This window comes from Centroberyx affinis, unplaced genomic scaffold, assembly GCF_046629955.1.
Source record: "Centroberyx affinis isolate AG114_WGS23_722 - 3 ecotype Tasmania unplaced genomic scaffold, CSIRO-AGI_Caff_v1 ptg001256l_1, whole genome shotgun sequence".
Classification (NCBI taxonomy): Eukaryota; Metazoa; Chordata; class Actinopteri; order Beryciformes; family Berycidae; genus Centroberyx; species Centroberyx affinis.
Window position 1 is genome coordinate 186,391 of NW_027279767.1, and position 13,917 is coordinate 200,307.

Sequence of the window (13,917 nt, forward strand, 5' to 3'; positions counted from 1 at the left end):
TTCACACCTGATGCGTGCGGCACCCACCTGTGCCTCTAAACTGATTGGATTAAAGGTTCAAGTGAAGGCTGGGTGGTGCCAATCAAAACCTAGCAACAGCTTGAATCAAAGTATTGATATTAAGTTGTGATGCCATTGAACCACTACAGAAAATGTGGCGTTTATTTGTCATGTCACATTCACAGATCGCGTGTAAATTGTCTCTTTGAAAGCTATATGATCATGACATACACACACCTAATTCCCCTCCCTTGCTTGCGTTCGACACATGCAGAACCATGCACACATACAGTGCACACACACACACACACACACACACATACGGTATGTTCACACACATATGCACCCACACACTGTACACAAACACACATACAGCAACAGCATTCTCTCAACCAGTGGGCAGCCTTAGGAAAGCCCCGAGGCTAAAGAGAGACTGATGACGAAAGTCTGCATCTCATGAAACAATAAAACATTCTGGCGCTGTTCCCTCAGGGCAGAAGGCTAAACAACAACAACAACAGCAACAACACAATGGGCAGATTCCTGCACTCCCAGGAAAAAACGCCTGTCTGACTGTATATGGTGGAGAGCAGCCATTAGTCCCAAAAGCAATGCCCTGTTGTGGAAGCAGCCCAAAGGATTAGATGCAACTGTATCTGTGTCATTGTATGGACTGATTTCTTCAGCCTGGTCTCTCAAGATTTTGTGAAACGAGCATGATGTGAAATATGAATGCGTAATTTGCACATTATTCGTTTCAGAGTTTGCGCTCATTTCACGAAATTGTATGAGATTGTGTCGGTTTACTTGTATGATTAGCATATCATAGAGGTGGGCTGTTCAGGAAAGCACATTGCCTGTGTAGCTTCTGCTGTAGTTGGGCTGCTACTGTACAAGCTTTGCTCACATGGGAGGCCCCTGCTGGCTAACCTTTGGATGACTTTCAAGTCTCTCAGCACACCATTGTTATTCTTCCACCTTTCCCTCAGATGTCCTTTTTGCCACAGTCACTCGCACGCTCCCAACTCTGAAGTAAAGAGAGGAAAAGAAAGCATGCTAGCTCCTCAGAAGAACCACAAACTGGGGAGTACCGTCAAAAGAACAATTTGCACAACACAAAAGCTTTTGTTTCCACCCCTTTGAGTGGAAGACAGGTGGTCACTGTGGGAATAAATTGGCCTTCACTTTGAAAAACTACGGGGACAGAGGTGTCAAGCACAGGCAAGCCACAGGAACAAGAGGATTTGTGTTTAAGCAGACAACAGCAAATTCAGTTGACATATATTGAGATTTCTATTCTATTCTGTTTGCGTACAATGGGAAATCTAAAACACCACTTGTATGACACCGTGCATAAAATATTCCTTTTCTTTATTTTATCATTAGTTGCAGGTATGGCACAAAAAATGGGTGATAAATCCAAAGAAATACAGTGAAAAAGAAGCCTGATCATATATAAATATAGAGCACAAAACAGAGAAGAGTGACAGGTCATCATTACAGGGTGTTGGCACAGAACAAGATAAATAACATCACTGTAACACAGCTTTCTGAGCAACCGCAACAATTACAGCATCAAATCTCATTGTTTCCGGTGTCGATTCAATTCAATAGCGGGTGATTCTCAATAGCGGCAAACGTCTTCATTTTGTCATCCACATACAGTCAACTGCACTGATGGTAAATAACCGGACAGGTAAAAAACAAAGTCTGTGTGGGTCGTACAGCATGTTGCTCCTGCCTGGCCTGTGATTTCTGATCAGAGCAGGTGAGAGAGAGAGAGGACAGAGGGAAGAGCAAGCCATCTGACTACCGAGATTCACTCCAGCACCAGACAGAGCAGGTACCAAGAGGTGGCAGTTTTCCCACGGGTAAACTTGTCAGCATGCCGTCAAATGCCAACATACTGCTTCTTCTCTGACAGAGTCAAATGAGAACTCAGAAATGTGTCTACCTCTTCCAGTTATTACTGAGACTGCAGGCAGTTCCCTGACGAGTAGTCACTGCCTAGCCACCATTGTGGAAGTGAAAGGAACCCACCTGACTAAAATGGTAATTTTACTTTGACAAAAGATTCAACACAGTAGTAATGTTCCAAGTTTAATAGAATAGACATTGTTTTTTTTTTCTTTTTATCTGAAAATCTGTTGCTGAGTCCTTCAGATTCAACATTTTACTGACTGCCTGATTCACTGCCACTGCCAATTCTGAGTGCTGGTCTTGCCTACCCACAATCTTTTTTCCCCTCTTGGCAACAATTCTCTTTGCTGAATCCAAACCAAGAAAGCAGGGTGTGTAGAGTGATAATTAGGGCTACCAGCTGCAATTATATGACGCTAGTGGAACCGAATGGGTATTTGGGGAGCTAAAGTAGCGTGATGAATGGCACAACGTGACAAAGCCCTTCTTAGGATGAACAAGAAAATGAGAACATTTCCACTCAGAAAGAAATGTTGGTACTGTTCCTTTTAGAGTCACTCTAGGTGCTACGTATTAACCGGTTAAATACATGGAATGAATAAATTACAGCTGTAACTAAGAAGGTAAAAACTTCAGAAATCACAGCTGAATTACTTATAACACCTCTGGTATTACCTATCACTACTACATTGTACATAGATACATAACTACATTGTAGTTGTTACAGGTTTAGGATGGTGCACCTTCTCTATTTCCCATCAATTCAAGGAATTATCTTGTAAATACTGAAAACTAGCAATATCATACATATATAATATGATATAACATAATTATATTAACAAGTTTTGCACTTTTTAGGAATTAAGGCAATACTTTCTTATAAATTAGATTCTTTATGTAGCAATTGTAATAGAGCAATTGGCTCTACTCAAGGATTTATTAAACTTATCAAATCTTACCATAGAAACTAGGAAATAGTTTCTATGCATGTTGCGGCAGTTTTATCAGTAATGACCTCGCACAAACTCTTACAGACCAAATACTTTCATTGTACCTTTAGTTTCATGGAACATTTTCTTAAGCACTGGGTACATTCATACAGGTCTGAATGGCTCCCCTGTATGCATCAGTGGCTTCATGAGAAACACCTTTATGCATTAATAGAATGAGAAATACCTTTTCCCAGAATCTAAGATGAAACTGGACTGTAAAAGCAAGCACTGGTTGTTTACGTGGTATTACTGAGTTCTTACCATTTCCTTAATTGGTAATTTTCTTTTCAATTCAATTAAGACCAATACATACCATTTATCTTCTGCAATAATACTAAGCAAAACTGACCAAGTCTGACCAAGTTCTCATTACATCCTTTCCCAATGTACTAATGACAAATGTACCATTTATATTCTTGAATAAAGACTACAGACTAAGTATGGTGAAACTGGACTGTGTTACAAAGTGTTACAAAATGAAGCATTGAAATTTACAGTGTAATGAACCTCACCCTATATGTTAAGGACGTTTAACTTTTCACAAAGCACAATATATAACAGCGGCTTAACTGTCTGCATTCAAAAAATAAGACAAAATCTAAAACAATTGTAACAGTCCTTTGCCTTAGATTTAAAAATGATGGTGTTTTCAAGCTAACCGAACTTGATAGAGCTATGTAACAGTGCACCTAAACCTTAAACCTTCTTCTGAAATTTTGTGCGCTCTCACTGCAAGTAGCAACATTTGCATGAGTGGCTAACTGAAGTGGCTGCTGTGAGCATCATCTCTTTTATGCTGGTGGGAAAAACGGCACACATAAAATGCCTTGGGTCCTGTTATAGCCCTGTGTTACACTTGGCATGTAAAATCAAAACAGTTGTTACACAAGTGGTCACACATTCAGCTCCAGCCCCAAATCTAAAACAAAATTTATATTTCAACACAGTCATTTCTATTTATTGGCTAGCTAATGAACATTTCACACCTTCAACAGCTACAGCAGAAGTTTTCACTAGCTCCTCATCACCAGTGAAATACAGACTGTAAACATTTAAAGAAAGAAAACTGTCACAAAACACTGCATACATATTCACAAAACTATCAACCTTCAAATTGTACATTGAAGCAGCTTAGAGCACTTTTTTTTTAATCAGTAAATAGAGCGGAGCTGAATGTGTGTCCACCAGTCTCAGATCCTCCATATTATGAAAAGGGCAGAGACTGACAAAGCACAGGCTGTATGAATTGCGTGGAAATGGAAATAACCAATCATAAAGGATATGGTGAGAGCTGTAATGCCATGGAAACAAACAATGCTTCCTTTTACAGTCCAATTTCAGCTTGGTCTCTCAGAAAATTAGAAGGTATTTATTTAATACACGGATGCATTTGTGTTAGCCATTCAGGGGAAATGAATATCGGAATACCAAATGTATGCAGACCTGTGTGAATGTACCCAGTATTTAAGAAAATGGAGTGTGGAAATAGAGGGGAAAATATGAAGTCTGGCATAGTTTGTGCAAGGTTGTTATTGATACAATTCCCACAATATACATAGAAACAATTTCACAGTTTGGTCATAAAGAACCTTCATAGAGAACTTGTTTCTATGCCATTAAACTTGGGCTATTACCATCCTAAACCTGTGAAAACTACAATGAAGTGACTTGAACTGATCAGTAAGAATTTTCTAAAATAATTCCGCTGCCATTTCAAAATACACAACTGTAATTACTTGTCAATTTTCTAGTCTTACCATGAATTTACCTGGTAAATCCCTAGTGCTTAGGGTGTCTGTAAAAGGAAGGAAATGTCTTGAGAAACTCAAATCCACGATTAGTAACAGTGACAACTACATGGGGCACTTTGGCACTTTTCATTACCTACTATACCACAGGAGGATATAGTGACTCGCTATTGGATATTTTATCTCAGCTTATATTTTTGGATACCGTGTTAAGTCTGTGTCCGAGTCAGACTGAATTGATGTGTCCAAAACAACCTCTGAAAGTCTGAAAGCTCTCACCATCAAAAGCACACAAAACGTTATCTGTTTTTGCAAAACATTATATCTACTAAACACTGTAAGAAAAGAAAAATACCCCCCAGAACAAACAGATGCCCTCCATTTACATTCATTGTGATCTGGGCGTTATGGAAATAAAAACCAAAAACGAGAAATGAATCGTCTAGATATGGGTAGCAGATAATATCTGTGATTATGTCTCTGTAATAACATCATATACATAATGGTATCGTAAGGATGCCCTGAATGCCTATCATTCTGCTCTGTTTTGCTTAGTATGTTTATCTTCTTTACATGTTTCGGTTTCTTATCACACCTATTGTACACAGCTTTATGCTCACACATGTACACGACCCACTCAGACCAACCCAGGCTTCCACTAAAGAGGCTACATTCGTTGAAAAAACGCAACACCAAACCTAATTCATATCCAGCCCCATCTCGGCTCTTGGAGATATGAATTTATTTATATTCTTGACTGGATTCAATTTGCCTTATTTTGTGTTCTGGCTGCACTGTATAAATATCAATATAATGAGTAGAAAATGGTCAATTTGCTGTTATAAGAGGATGGTTATTTCAGAATGTCAACAAGCCTGACTTTGTGGGAGTAGGTCACATATATGTGCATATATACTGCATTTTATATGTTGAGACCTTATACTGTATGTTGTGCTTCCTGTACTCCAACATAAAACATTTATCATAAACCTTTGAATAGAGCTTCTTTTACATTTACAAGTTATACAGTTACCAAATAGGTTTACTTCTTATGCTTCCATCAGTTTTGATACTTCAGCAATGCAAGGGAGACAACAAGAAGAGAAAGGAAGTTAAAAGTCATTTTCAACAGAAAAAATAAGAAACAAGACACAAGTCCTCAAAACGTTTTTCATAACCAACAATGTACGGAATTTTTCATTTTCTCATTTTCTCTTTTTTACAATACATTTTTAAAAACCCCGCTGGTTAAGGTTATGGTCTCAGGTAGATCTTCCACAGTCAATCTTCACAGTTTGTGTAAAAGCAGAGAAACATTCTCGCTAGAGTAATAAAATATCATGACTATTATTATGGTCATTATTATCTTTTATTCTCATATTGTTCCATATAAATGGTGGAGGATGGGGGCGAGGCATATCAATCTAATGAAGAGCCTGCAGTCCCAAAGTCCTACTCTCCTCCCTGTACAACGCAATGTTTTATTCAGCAATTGTTCTTCTCTTTTGTTAAAAAATGTTCGCCCGCAGGGGGAGGAGAATTATGGGAAAAGAGAGCGAGGCGTTCAATCGACGAGTGTCTTTATCCACCTGTATGATCTTAAACTGTCATTCTGAAAAAAGTTCCAGAGCCTCACTTTTACTGTTGCCACTGTTTTTTTCATCCCATTCGTTTTCCAACCCATGCTCAGGGTCTGCCAGCACTGCCTGGTTGGCTGTCCTCACATTAAACTACGCATCGGCGCATGCACACACACACACACTCACTCACTCACTCACACACACACACAAGCCACTTCCCCATCAGGAGTTCAATCCAGGTGTAGCACAACCCCATACTCCCTCTGAACAAGCATGCCTTCCCATCAGCACTTGTGGGGCAAAAGAAACATGTAGAAAATAGCCCATCAGTGACAGAGGAAACATCAACAGAGATGTGTTCGATGTTAATTAACACCCAGGCTCACGATTCGGTTTTGTAATCTGAAGGCACTTTGTTTCATGGCAGAAAGTGAAGTGGCTTCTGTTCCACAGGCGGGCCGCTGACTGAATACTCGAGTCAGGCCTCACTCATCACCACATCTCTGCGGAGATCTTTCACATCCATCCTGCTCTCTGCTCTCTGCCTGTTCTTCCCCTCCCTCTGTTCTCCATCGCTTCCCCCCCCCGCCCTTCCTCATACCACCTCTCTGCTCTCTTTCCGCCTCCAAGTCTCATTTAGCCTCCTCGTCCTCGGCTCGAACCTCCTCTTCCTCCTGCCTTCCGCTCCCAACTTGTCTACACCTTCACTCACCCTTCCCCCACGTATTTGCATTTTATTGTTCTGTCACCATACCTTCAGTTGGCCACTTAGACTCGTGAGCACAGTGTTAAAAGATACATAGGCAGCTACAGGGGAATAAGCAGACGAAACTAAATGTTGCCGGAGTCCTTGTTTTCCTACAGTACAGCACCAAGCAGATAAAGAAATGCCAGGGTGTGACGTGAGGCTGGGCTAGAGTGAAAAACAAGTGTCGGTGATTGGCATCTGGTGCAAGAAAATGAAGATAAAGATACACAGAGAAAGGTCTGATTCCATGTATTTGTAAGCGGGGAGAAGTTATTTTCCTCTTCAAAAAGTCGAAGCAGTGTCTCAATCCCCCCATCCTCCCCCCCTCCCCCCCGCCTTCCAAAGAAATTTTCATAACTGGCAAAATTGTTCTTGTGCTTTACAAATGGTCCTCCCTCGACGCTTGTGAACTCTTTCTCCAAAGTCCAGGCTCGTTTATCTCCCACCTGTCTTTGTGCTCGTAAAGATGTTCAGAGTCCCGTACCGAGGAGTGTTTTCTGTAAAAGAGGTCTCTTTAAAAAAATTAGCGCGTCTTCTTTATTACTTTTTGTGTAACTTTTTTATCACTATTTTTTCTCTCTTTTATTGATTTGTGTCCCTCTGTGGGCCTCTGGGGGACCCTCGCCGCTTTTCAGAATGCATGAATCTTTGGTGATTGGATGCCGAGGGTACTAGCTCACAGACGTTGGGTCTGAATGTTCGCCTCCGAGACGACGGACAGAAGGGTCACCTCTGACCTTCCAGGAGGGTCATCACCAAGGTGACACACAGCAGCCATATATGGGAGGATGTGGGCGGAGCCATGGATCTGAGATCTAAATCAGGAAAAGTAAAAGAAAGAAAGAAAACAGCAGTATTTTCCCCCACATACTCCAAAGCACAAAACACAAACATGCTGTATCTCCCAACAGAAATTCAAACACACAGAAAAAACACATGGATATTAAGTGTGTTTAAGGTATAACTAACCTGTGAGCTTAAACAGCTACTCTAACTAACCCATTGTTCTTAAGTATGACCATCAGTCACCTCCAATCCCGCCTCATGGGACATTTCTCCACATTTCCCGTCTTACATCACATGAAGTCATGTAAGATTCATCATGTGAGATTGAATTGCATAATTCATAACATTACTCTGTCCTCCGCCTGGGCGACCACTCCTCAACTCCAAATGAAGCAATGTTGTCGCTTCGAATCATAATGGATCCAAATATATACTGCAAGTGAAAACTGAACATAACTTCATCATAGTATACTGTATATTCTAGTTGCATCTACAATAATTTATATTCAATTTATTCTTGTAAAAGAAGCCTTAGAATAATAAAAAAAACCTTAGAATAATAATCTTGCAATAATTAAAAGAATCTCTGTTTATTTTCCACCAAGGCCAATATAAAAATAGAATATCTTGATTTATCTAAGGTATGTTAAGGGGATGTCTAAGTTTGACAAATGTCTGGAAACTGTGTTCCTTCCACCGCAAATAACTGGATTCAAATCAAATCACTGTAAGGGAACAGCCTTTGTCTGCCTGCCAATATCACCTTGTCAATTGCAGGCCATTTTCTGTGGCCTGTTTTCTGTTTTCGCCCTCTGTTTGTTCCTGCAGCGCAATTACAGTGCTCCACTCGGCCAGTGTGACTATCATTCATGTGATTACAGCCCTGTTGCCATGGCAACAGTTTCCCCCCATGAGATGGTAGTTCAACGTTGGCAACTGTCTAAGATCAGGCCCCCTCTCGTAAATCTCAACCTCGTCCACCGAGGTACAGCAGAGCGCTAACCCAGAGTTCAGGGAAGAGCGGGAGAGGAGGGATGGAGGGATGGAAACGTGTCGCTACTCACTGGGCGGCGGGTCTCGACACTCCCCTTCCTCCAGGGTGACGTCATCAATAGCAATGTCGCCCTCGATGCCTGGGCCCCGGATACCTTCGAGTACCACCTAGAGAGAGAGAAAGACATTTTTCCCTCTATTTATTCAGCAGTGATGGGCCACAAAAACAAGAACATTACCATCGCTGCGAGAGAAAATGTAAAAATAAAAACTTACAACAATTTAGCTAAATTGCCCCCTATAACAAACCAGCATGTGGCCAGGGTTTTCAATTGTTTTTATTGTCATCAAATTTAAAATTAAGAATGCTTGTGGTGCTACAGCCTGCAGTAGAACTAAAACTGGGACCGAAAAGGAGATGGAATTGGGGCCAAAACCATAATTACTTTCCACCACTACAGCTGTAAAAATGATGCAAAATACTGCAGTACTTTATTTGCTACTCACAAAGATTAGAGTTTCCTGATGGCCGAGCCTGAGTGATATTGCTTTTCCAATAGCAAATAATGTCTATGTATCCTATCCACTTCTCTGCTTAATATCAAAGCTTGTGAAGCGCTACATCAATATGCAGCCCACAAGGGAACTAATACTTTACAATAAAAAAACACAAACGTAGAGAAAGATAGAGGGCGACAAGGGGAATGCTGCTGTGCATTGGATTCATGAGGTTTTTCCGTCTCACCTGGAAGGACGCTGTTGGATGGATGCTGACTTTGGCCTGCTTCCAGCGGTCACCTTGGTTACCGCTCAGCGACCACACAGGACCCTCGGAGGTTGTCTGGCCCTTCTGCTTTAGGAAGGCGTTTAGAGTCCCTACAGTAGGGGGAGAGAGACTGTCAGACAAACACAAAGGTCGCCGCCATGCGCAAATTCACATGTGAACACACAGACGCAAATGTGATTCCAATAATTACACAGAGATCTGTCCAAAACACTTGCAGCATCTTATAACTGATCCATCTAGACTATGACTAAGACTGATTACAGAATGACATGACTTGTTAACACCAAATTACATGTTGTTATGTGAAAAGAGGCACAGCTATAAACAGGAACTAGTGTCATATTGAAAAGTAATTGTGTTGGTTGTGGTGGTAGATGGGTGTATGTGTTTGCCTTCAATGTTGGTGACCGGGGTTAAATTCCCAGCTTGTACGATGGAAATTTCTTCTGTGAGTCAAATACAAATTTTTAGTGAATATTTTTCTGATTTAACCATGACCAAAGCCTTTCCCTAACCTTCACCAAGTTGTTTTAGCTGTCTAACCATAACCTTATCCCAGACCTTAACCAAAGTTGTTTTACTTGCCCAAACTTATTCATCTAATTTGTGCTGTTGCCACAGAATCCAATTCGTCTCATTGTCACAGAATTAAATTTGCGGTGGAGGATCGTCATTTACACATAATTTGTGTCCACTGCATGTTAATCTGCATTTAAGAGTTTGCACTCACTTCACAACTTTTTATGAGATCCCGTTGAACTGCCCACATCAGTGGACATCATCGTGAATATCCGTTTAAAAGTGGAAGTCAAACTGATAAGATTTTGAACTTAATATTCATCTCTGCCTCCTGCATTCCAAATTTATGTATTCTTCTGCATTCAAGGCAGAGCCAAGGCAGTAGCAAAGGTTAAAAGCAGGCCATATGAATTGATACATTTATTAATTTGGGGTTCGGCAAGTGATGATAAATTATTCCCTAGCGCATAATAATGAAATTTAATTATCACTAATGGGTAATATGTGATGAGAATTTTTGGTAAGTGTAAATACTTCCCCTGTGTAAGATAGTGCTTCCTGATTTATCACTTGTTTCAAACTATTTCTGTGTAATCCATCTTTCTTTTCCTCTCACCTGGATTCCACTAATACAGCATGGGAGCAGCTACTGGATGCTGAAACCCACACACCTACGTTTCAAAATGCAACAACAACTGCTTTGATATTTGACAAATCCATTTCATTCATATATAACCCTTACAGTTAGATGCATTTGAGCACCAAAAAAGCAATACTGACTCTTATTGAGACAAAATAGACTACACCAGGTCTGAAGTGAATACTCTCCCCTCTTGTTTGGCCCTGGGCTTTGATATAAAACTGTCAGATGATGACACTGAGTGCAACCACTCCTTACACTCCCATCCACACACCAATTGTGCTGTTTTTTTCAGAGACAGAGAGAGAGGGGGGGGGGGGGGAGAGACAGACCAGTAGCCCTTTAGCAGTAGCAGGAGGCCTAAATCTGGGTAACCTTGGCATCATAGCCAGGCGCTCCCCAAGCTCAGTAGGCCCACTGCTCTGAAGTCAAAGGAAGAGTAATTCACAGGGAAGGAAAGCAGCACCTTTGCACTGAAATGACTGGCGAGCAAAGAGTAATTGACTGCTACCTTGCTTTTGATGCATCTTTGCCTCAGCGTGGTGCCTCATTACAGTACAGCCCACTTCGAATGCATCAGAGAGGGAGGGAGGGCTATACGTCCCTGTTCCTATTCTCTCATCAGCGCGGTATACACTTCTCCACACGACAGCGCAATCTCCACTGAGAGATGAACACTTGTACAGAACATGACCTACGGTTTCATCCCCTGTTGGGGTGTTTAGGATGTAGGAGGAATCTTGCTGAGCAGGCTGGCTTAAAATTTTCTTTCAACTCATTACGATGTAGGTGGTTGTGTCAGTGTCACCACATTCTGAGCAAAGGCATATGTTGTAAAATTCCTCAGAGAGCACCTTTTTTAAGGACTATCTGTGGCAGACGCTTGTGAATTTTTTTTAAAAAGATCTGAGAAGAGAAAGATGTCAGTACAGAAAAGTGAGAAATAGCAACTGGAAATTTCAATTTCATAGCGGGAGAGAGGAATGGAAGTGCTATGCCACCCCGCTAGCTAATGAAGAGGATGACTCCATTGCTTCTCAGAAGGTCAGACTTAAAACAGACTTGCTTGGTGTGCTATGCTGGAGGACTTAATCCTGTAAACAAATGCGACACGGGCTCCAAAGGCAAACTTTGAAGTGCGCTTCAGTAATTAAGTGTGACCTTGTCCCAGGTATCCCCCCGCTAGCTAACTACGGAGGAGTTTCTTTGAGCCGGTGCCACTGTTCTCATCAGAGTGTAGGCGAGACTCCTTATCGACTGATTCTGGCCCTCAGCAGTGCCGTGCCACAACTTGACTGTGACTCACCTCAACAGCACAGTCCCAGAGAACATCAAACTCCCAGCAAGCACACAGAGACTTGTGCCACTTCCAATGTCCCTGTGACTCACAGCGCTAAACACAAAACAAGCCCTCAACTACTTCAAACGACAAGGTCCCCAAGATTACCATATATTTACAAGAAAAAAATAGATGTGTACATAAATTACATTTAAATAAGTTAGAAGATGTCAAGAATAATATGGCAGATATTATTTGGACCATTTATCATAGCTTTAGCTATTCTCTGGGTTGGAAACGTTCTGAATATCACAAACCAACATTCCTGAACTGAGAATTCCTCTCATGCCGGGAGAGGCAGAATACTAAATCGAGCGTGGCTCTGGTGTATCTGAGCTGGGTTTCAAGTCCTTGACATTTAGCCCATTCATCATAACACGCCACAGTCCAGGCATGGGCTTCACCACAGACGGGGAGGGCAGGGAAGAGGGAGTCTGGCTGGCGATCAATTTGAGCAAATTGGAAATGTCACGGCCTACTCAACCTCGGCAGGGAGCCGGAGGAGCTCTCATCTCCCCGCTGAGTCCCCCTCCAAGTCCTCTATCCTCATATCCTCTCCACCTCCCCCTCTCCAGATGTTTGGTCCAGCCCCCCCACCTGGACACCTCCACATGGCCTTTCCACTAAGGGGAGCTAAACTGTAGCCAGGCTGAATCTCAGCCCTCGCAGAATCCTGTTGTTAACTCTGGGTTAAGCTTAAGTCTTTAGTGTAAACAGCGATAGCGAAGTACCCCCCGTCCCCTGCCTTGTGGTGAAACAGGCGACGTTGTCTCACCTGACGGACAGCTCCGGAGCTTTTCACACCTAAACCCATTCTCCTCGCAGTATGCCTCAGTGCCACTTTCAGACAACGAGATCGTAATGTGAGAGGCAAGGTAAAACCGCGCAGTGTTATCAGCTGAGATGAGCCAGGGGAGCACTGGAGCCTCTCTCTGCTTTCTTTATACTTGCCAAGCTGCTGAATAATAACCTTTATTTAAAGCAAGGAGACTTGCTTTTAACAGACGCCAGGGAAAAGATACATGTATCGCGCGCACATCGATGCATATCAGTACCATGCATAGACATTAAGAGGGTCAGAGGGTAAACTCAATAAAAAAGGCACCCTTTCCCTTCATTTCTACCAAGGAAAGAAAAATATAAATATGTATTTCTTATAGTTAAATATATATTTAATAAAATTACAAAAAGTGCATTTTATGACTGTCGAGGCGAGAAGTGCCAAGAGTTCAATGCATGTGCTTGATGCACATACTGTATATGCAGACCAACACGCATATTTGATCCTGTTTATCCCATGCCATAAATATTAAGCACACAAAACATGGCTGCACTTTTCAAAACATCACTTCTGCATCTACTGCATTGACGATGGTACTTAAAATGGCTTATGCCTTAACCTGCATCCAGCTCCTAAGATACAAAAACACTCTCTCTGTTTTCTCTCTCTTTCTCAACCCCCTGCCCCACCACTCTCCACACACACACACACACACACACACACACACACACACACACACACACACGCCCCCCCCCTACCGAAATATACTGTAGACCTGTGCAGTGGTTAATGACAAGGGGAGAAACTGAGAAAGAGATATCACCACTAGAGGCCTACAATATAAGCCTGCTGTTTTAGTGCTACAGTTCCAATCTTGCTCACCACTCCCTCATACAGACACACACACACACACACACACACACACACACACACACACACACAGACACACACACACACGGCATCTACTCAGAGCAGGAGTGCTTGTGGTCGTCTGATTGGGTCCCTTGTGAAGGGAGCCTAAGAGCAGAACATTAGCCACAGAGTGCCTCTTCACAGGCAGCGGGGAAATGGCTCTACCATCTTC

At 41.9% G+C, this 13,917-nt stretch overlaps 1 protein-coding gene across 1 annotated transcript in view; it reads right to left on the reverse strand.

Annotated features, from left to right (window-relative positions):
* Positions 1-7,680: 7,680 nt before the first annotated feature.
* The window catches only part of mdga2a (MAM domain containing glycosylphosphatidylinositol anchor 2a), a 149,656-nt gene continuing 143,419 nt past the window's right edge, over positions 7,681-13,917 (reverse strand). The window contains exons 16-18 of the mRNA XM_071525021.1: positions 9,513-9,643; positions 8,839-8,935; positions 7,681-7,803 (exon numbers count right to left, since the gene is read on the reverse strand). Coding sequence (XP_071381122.1) covers positions 7,715-7,803; positions 8,839-8,935; positions 9,513-9,643 — 317 coding nt within the window. The 3' untranslated portion in view covers positions 7,681-7,714. The remainder of the gene's footprint in view (positions 7,804-8,838; positions 8,936-9,512; positions 9,644-13,917) is intronic.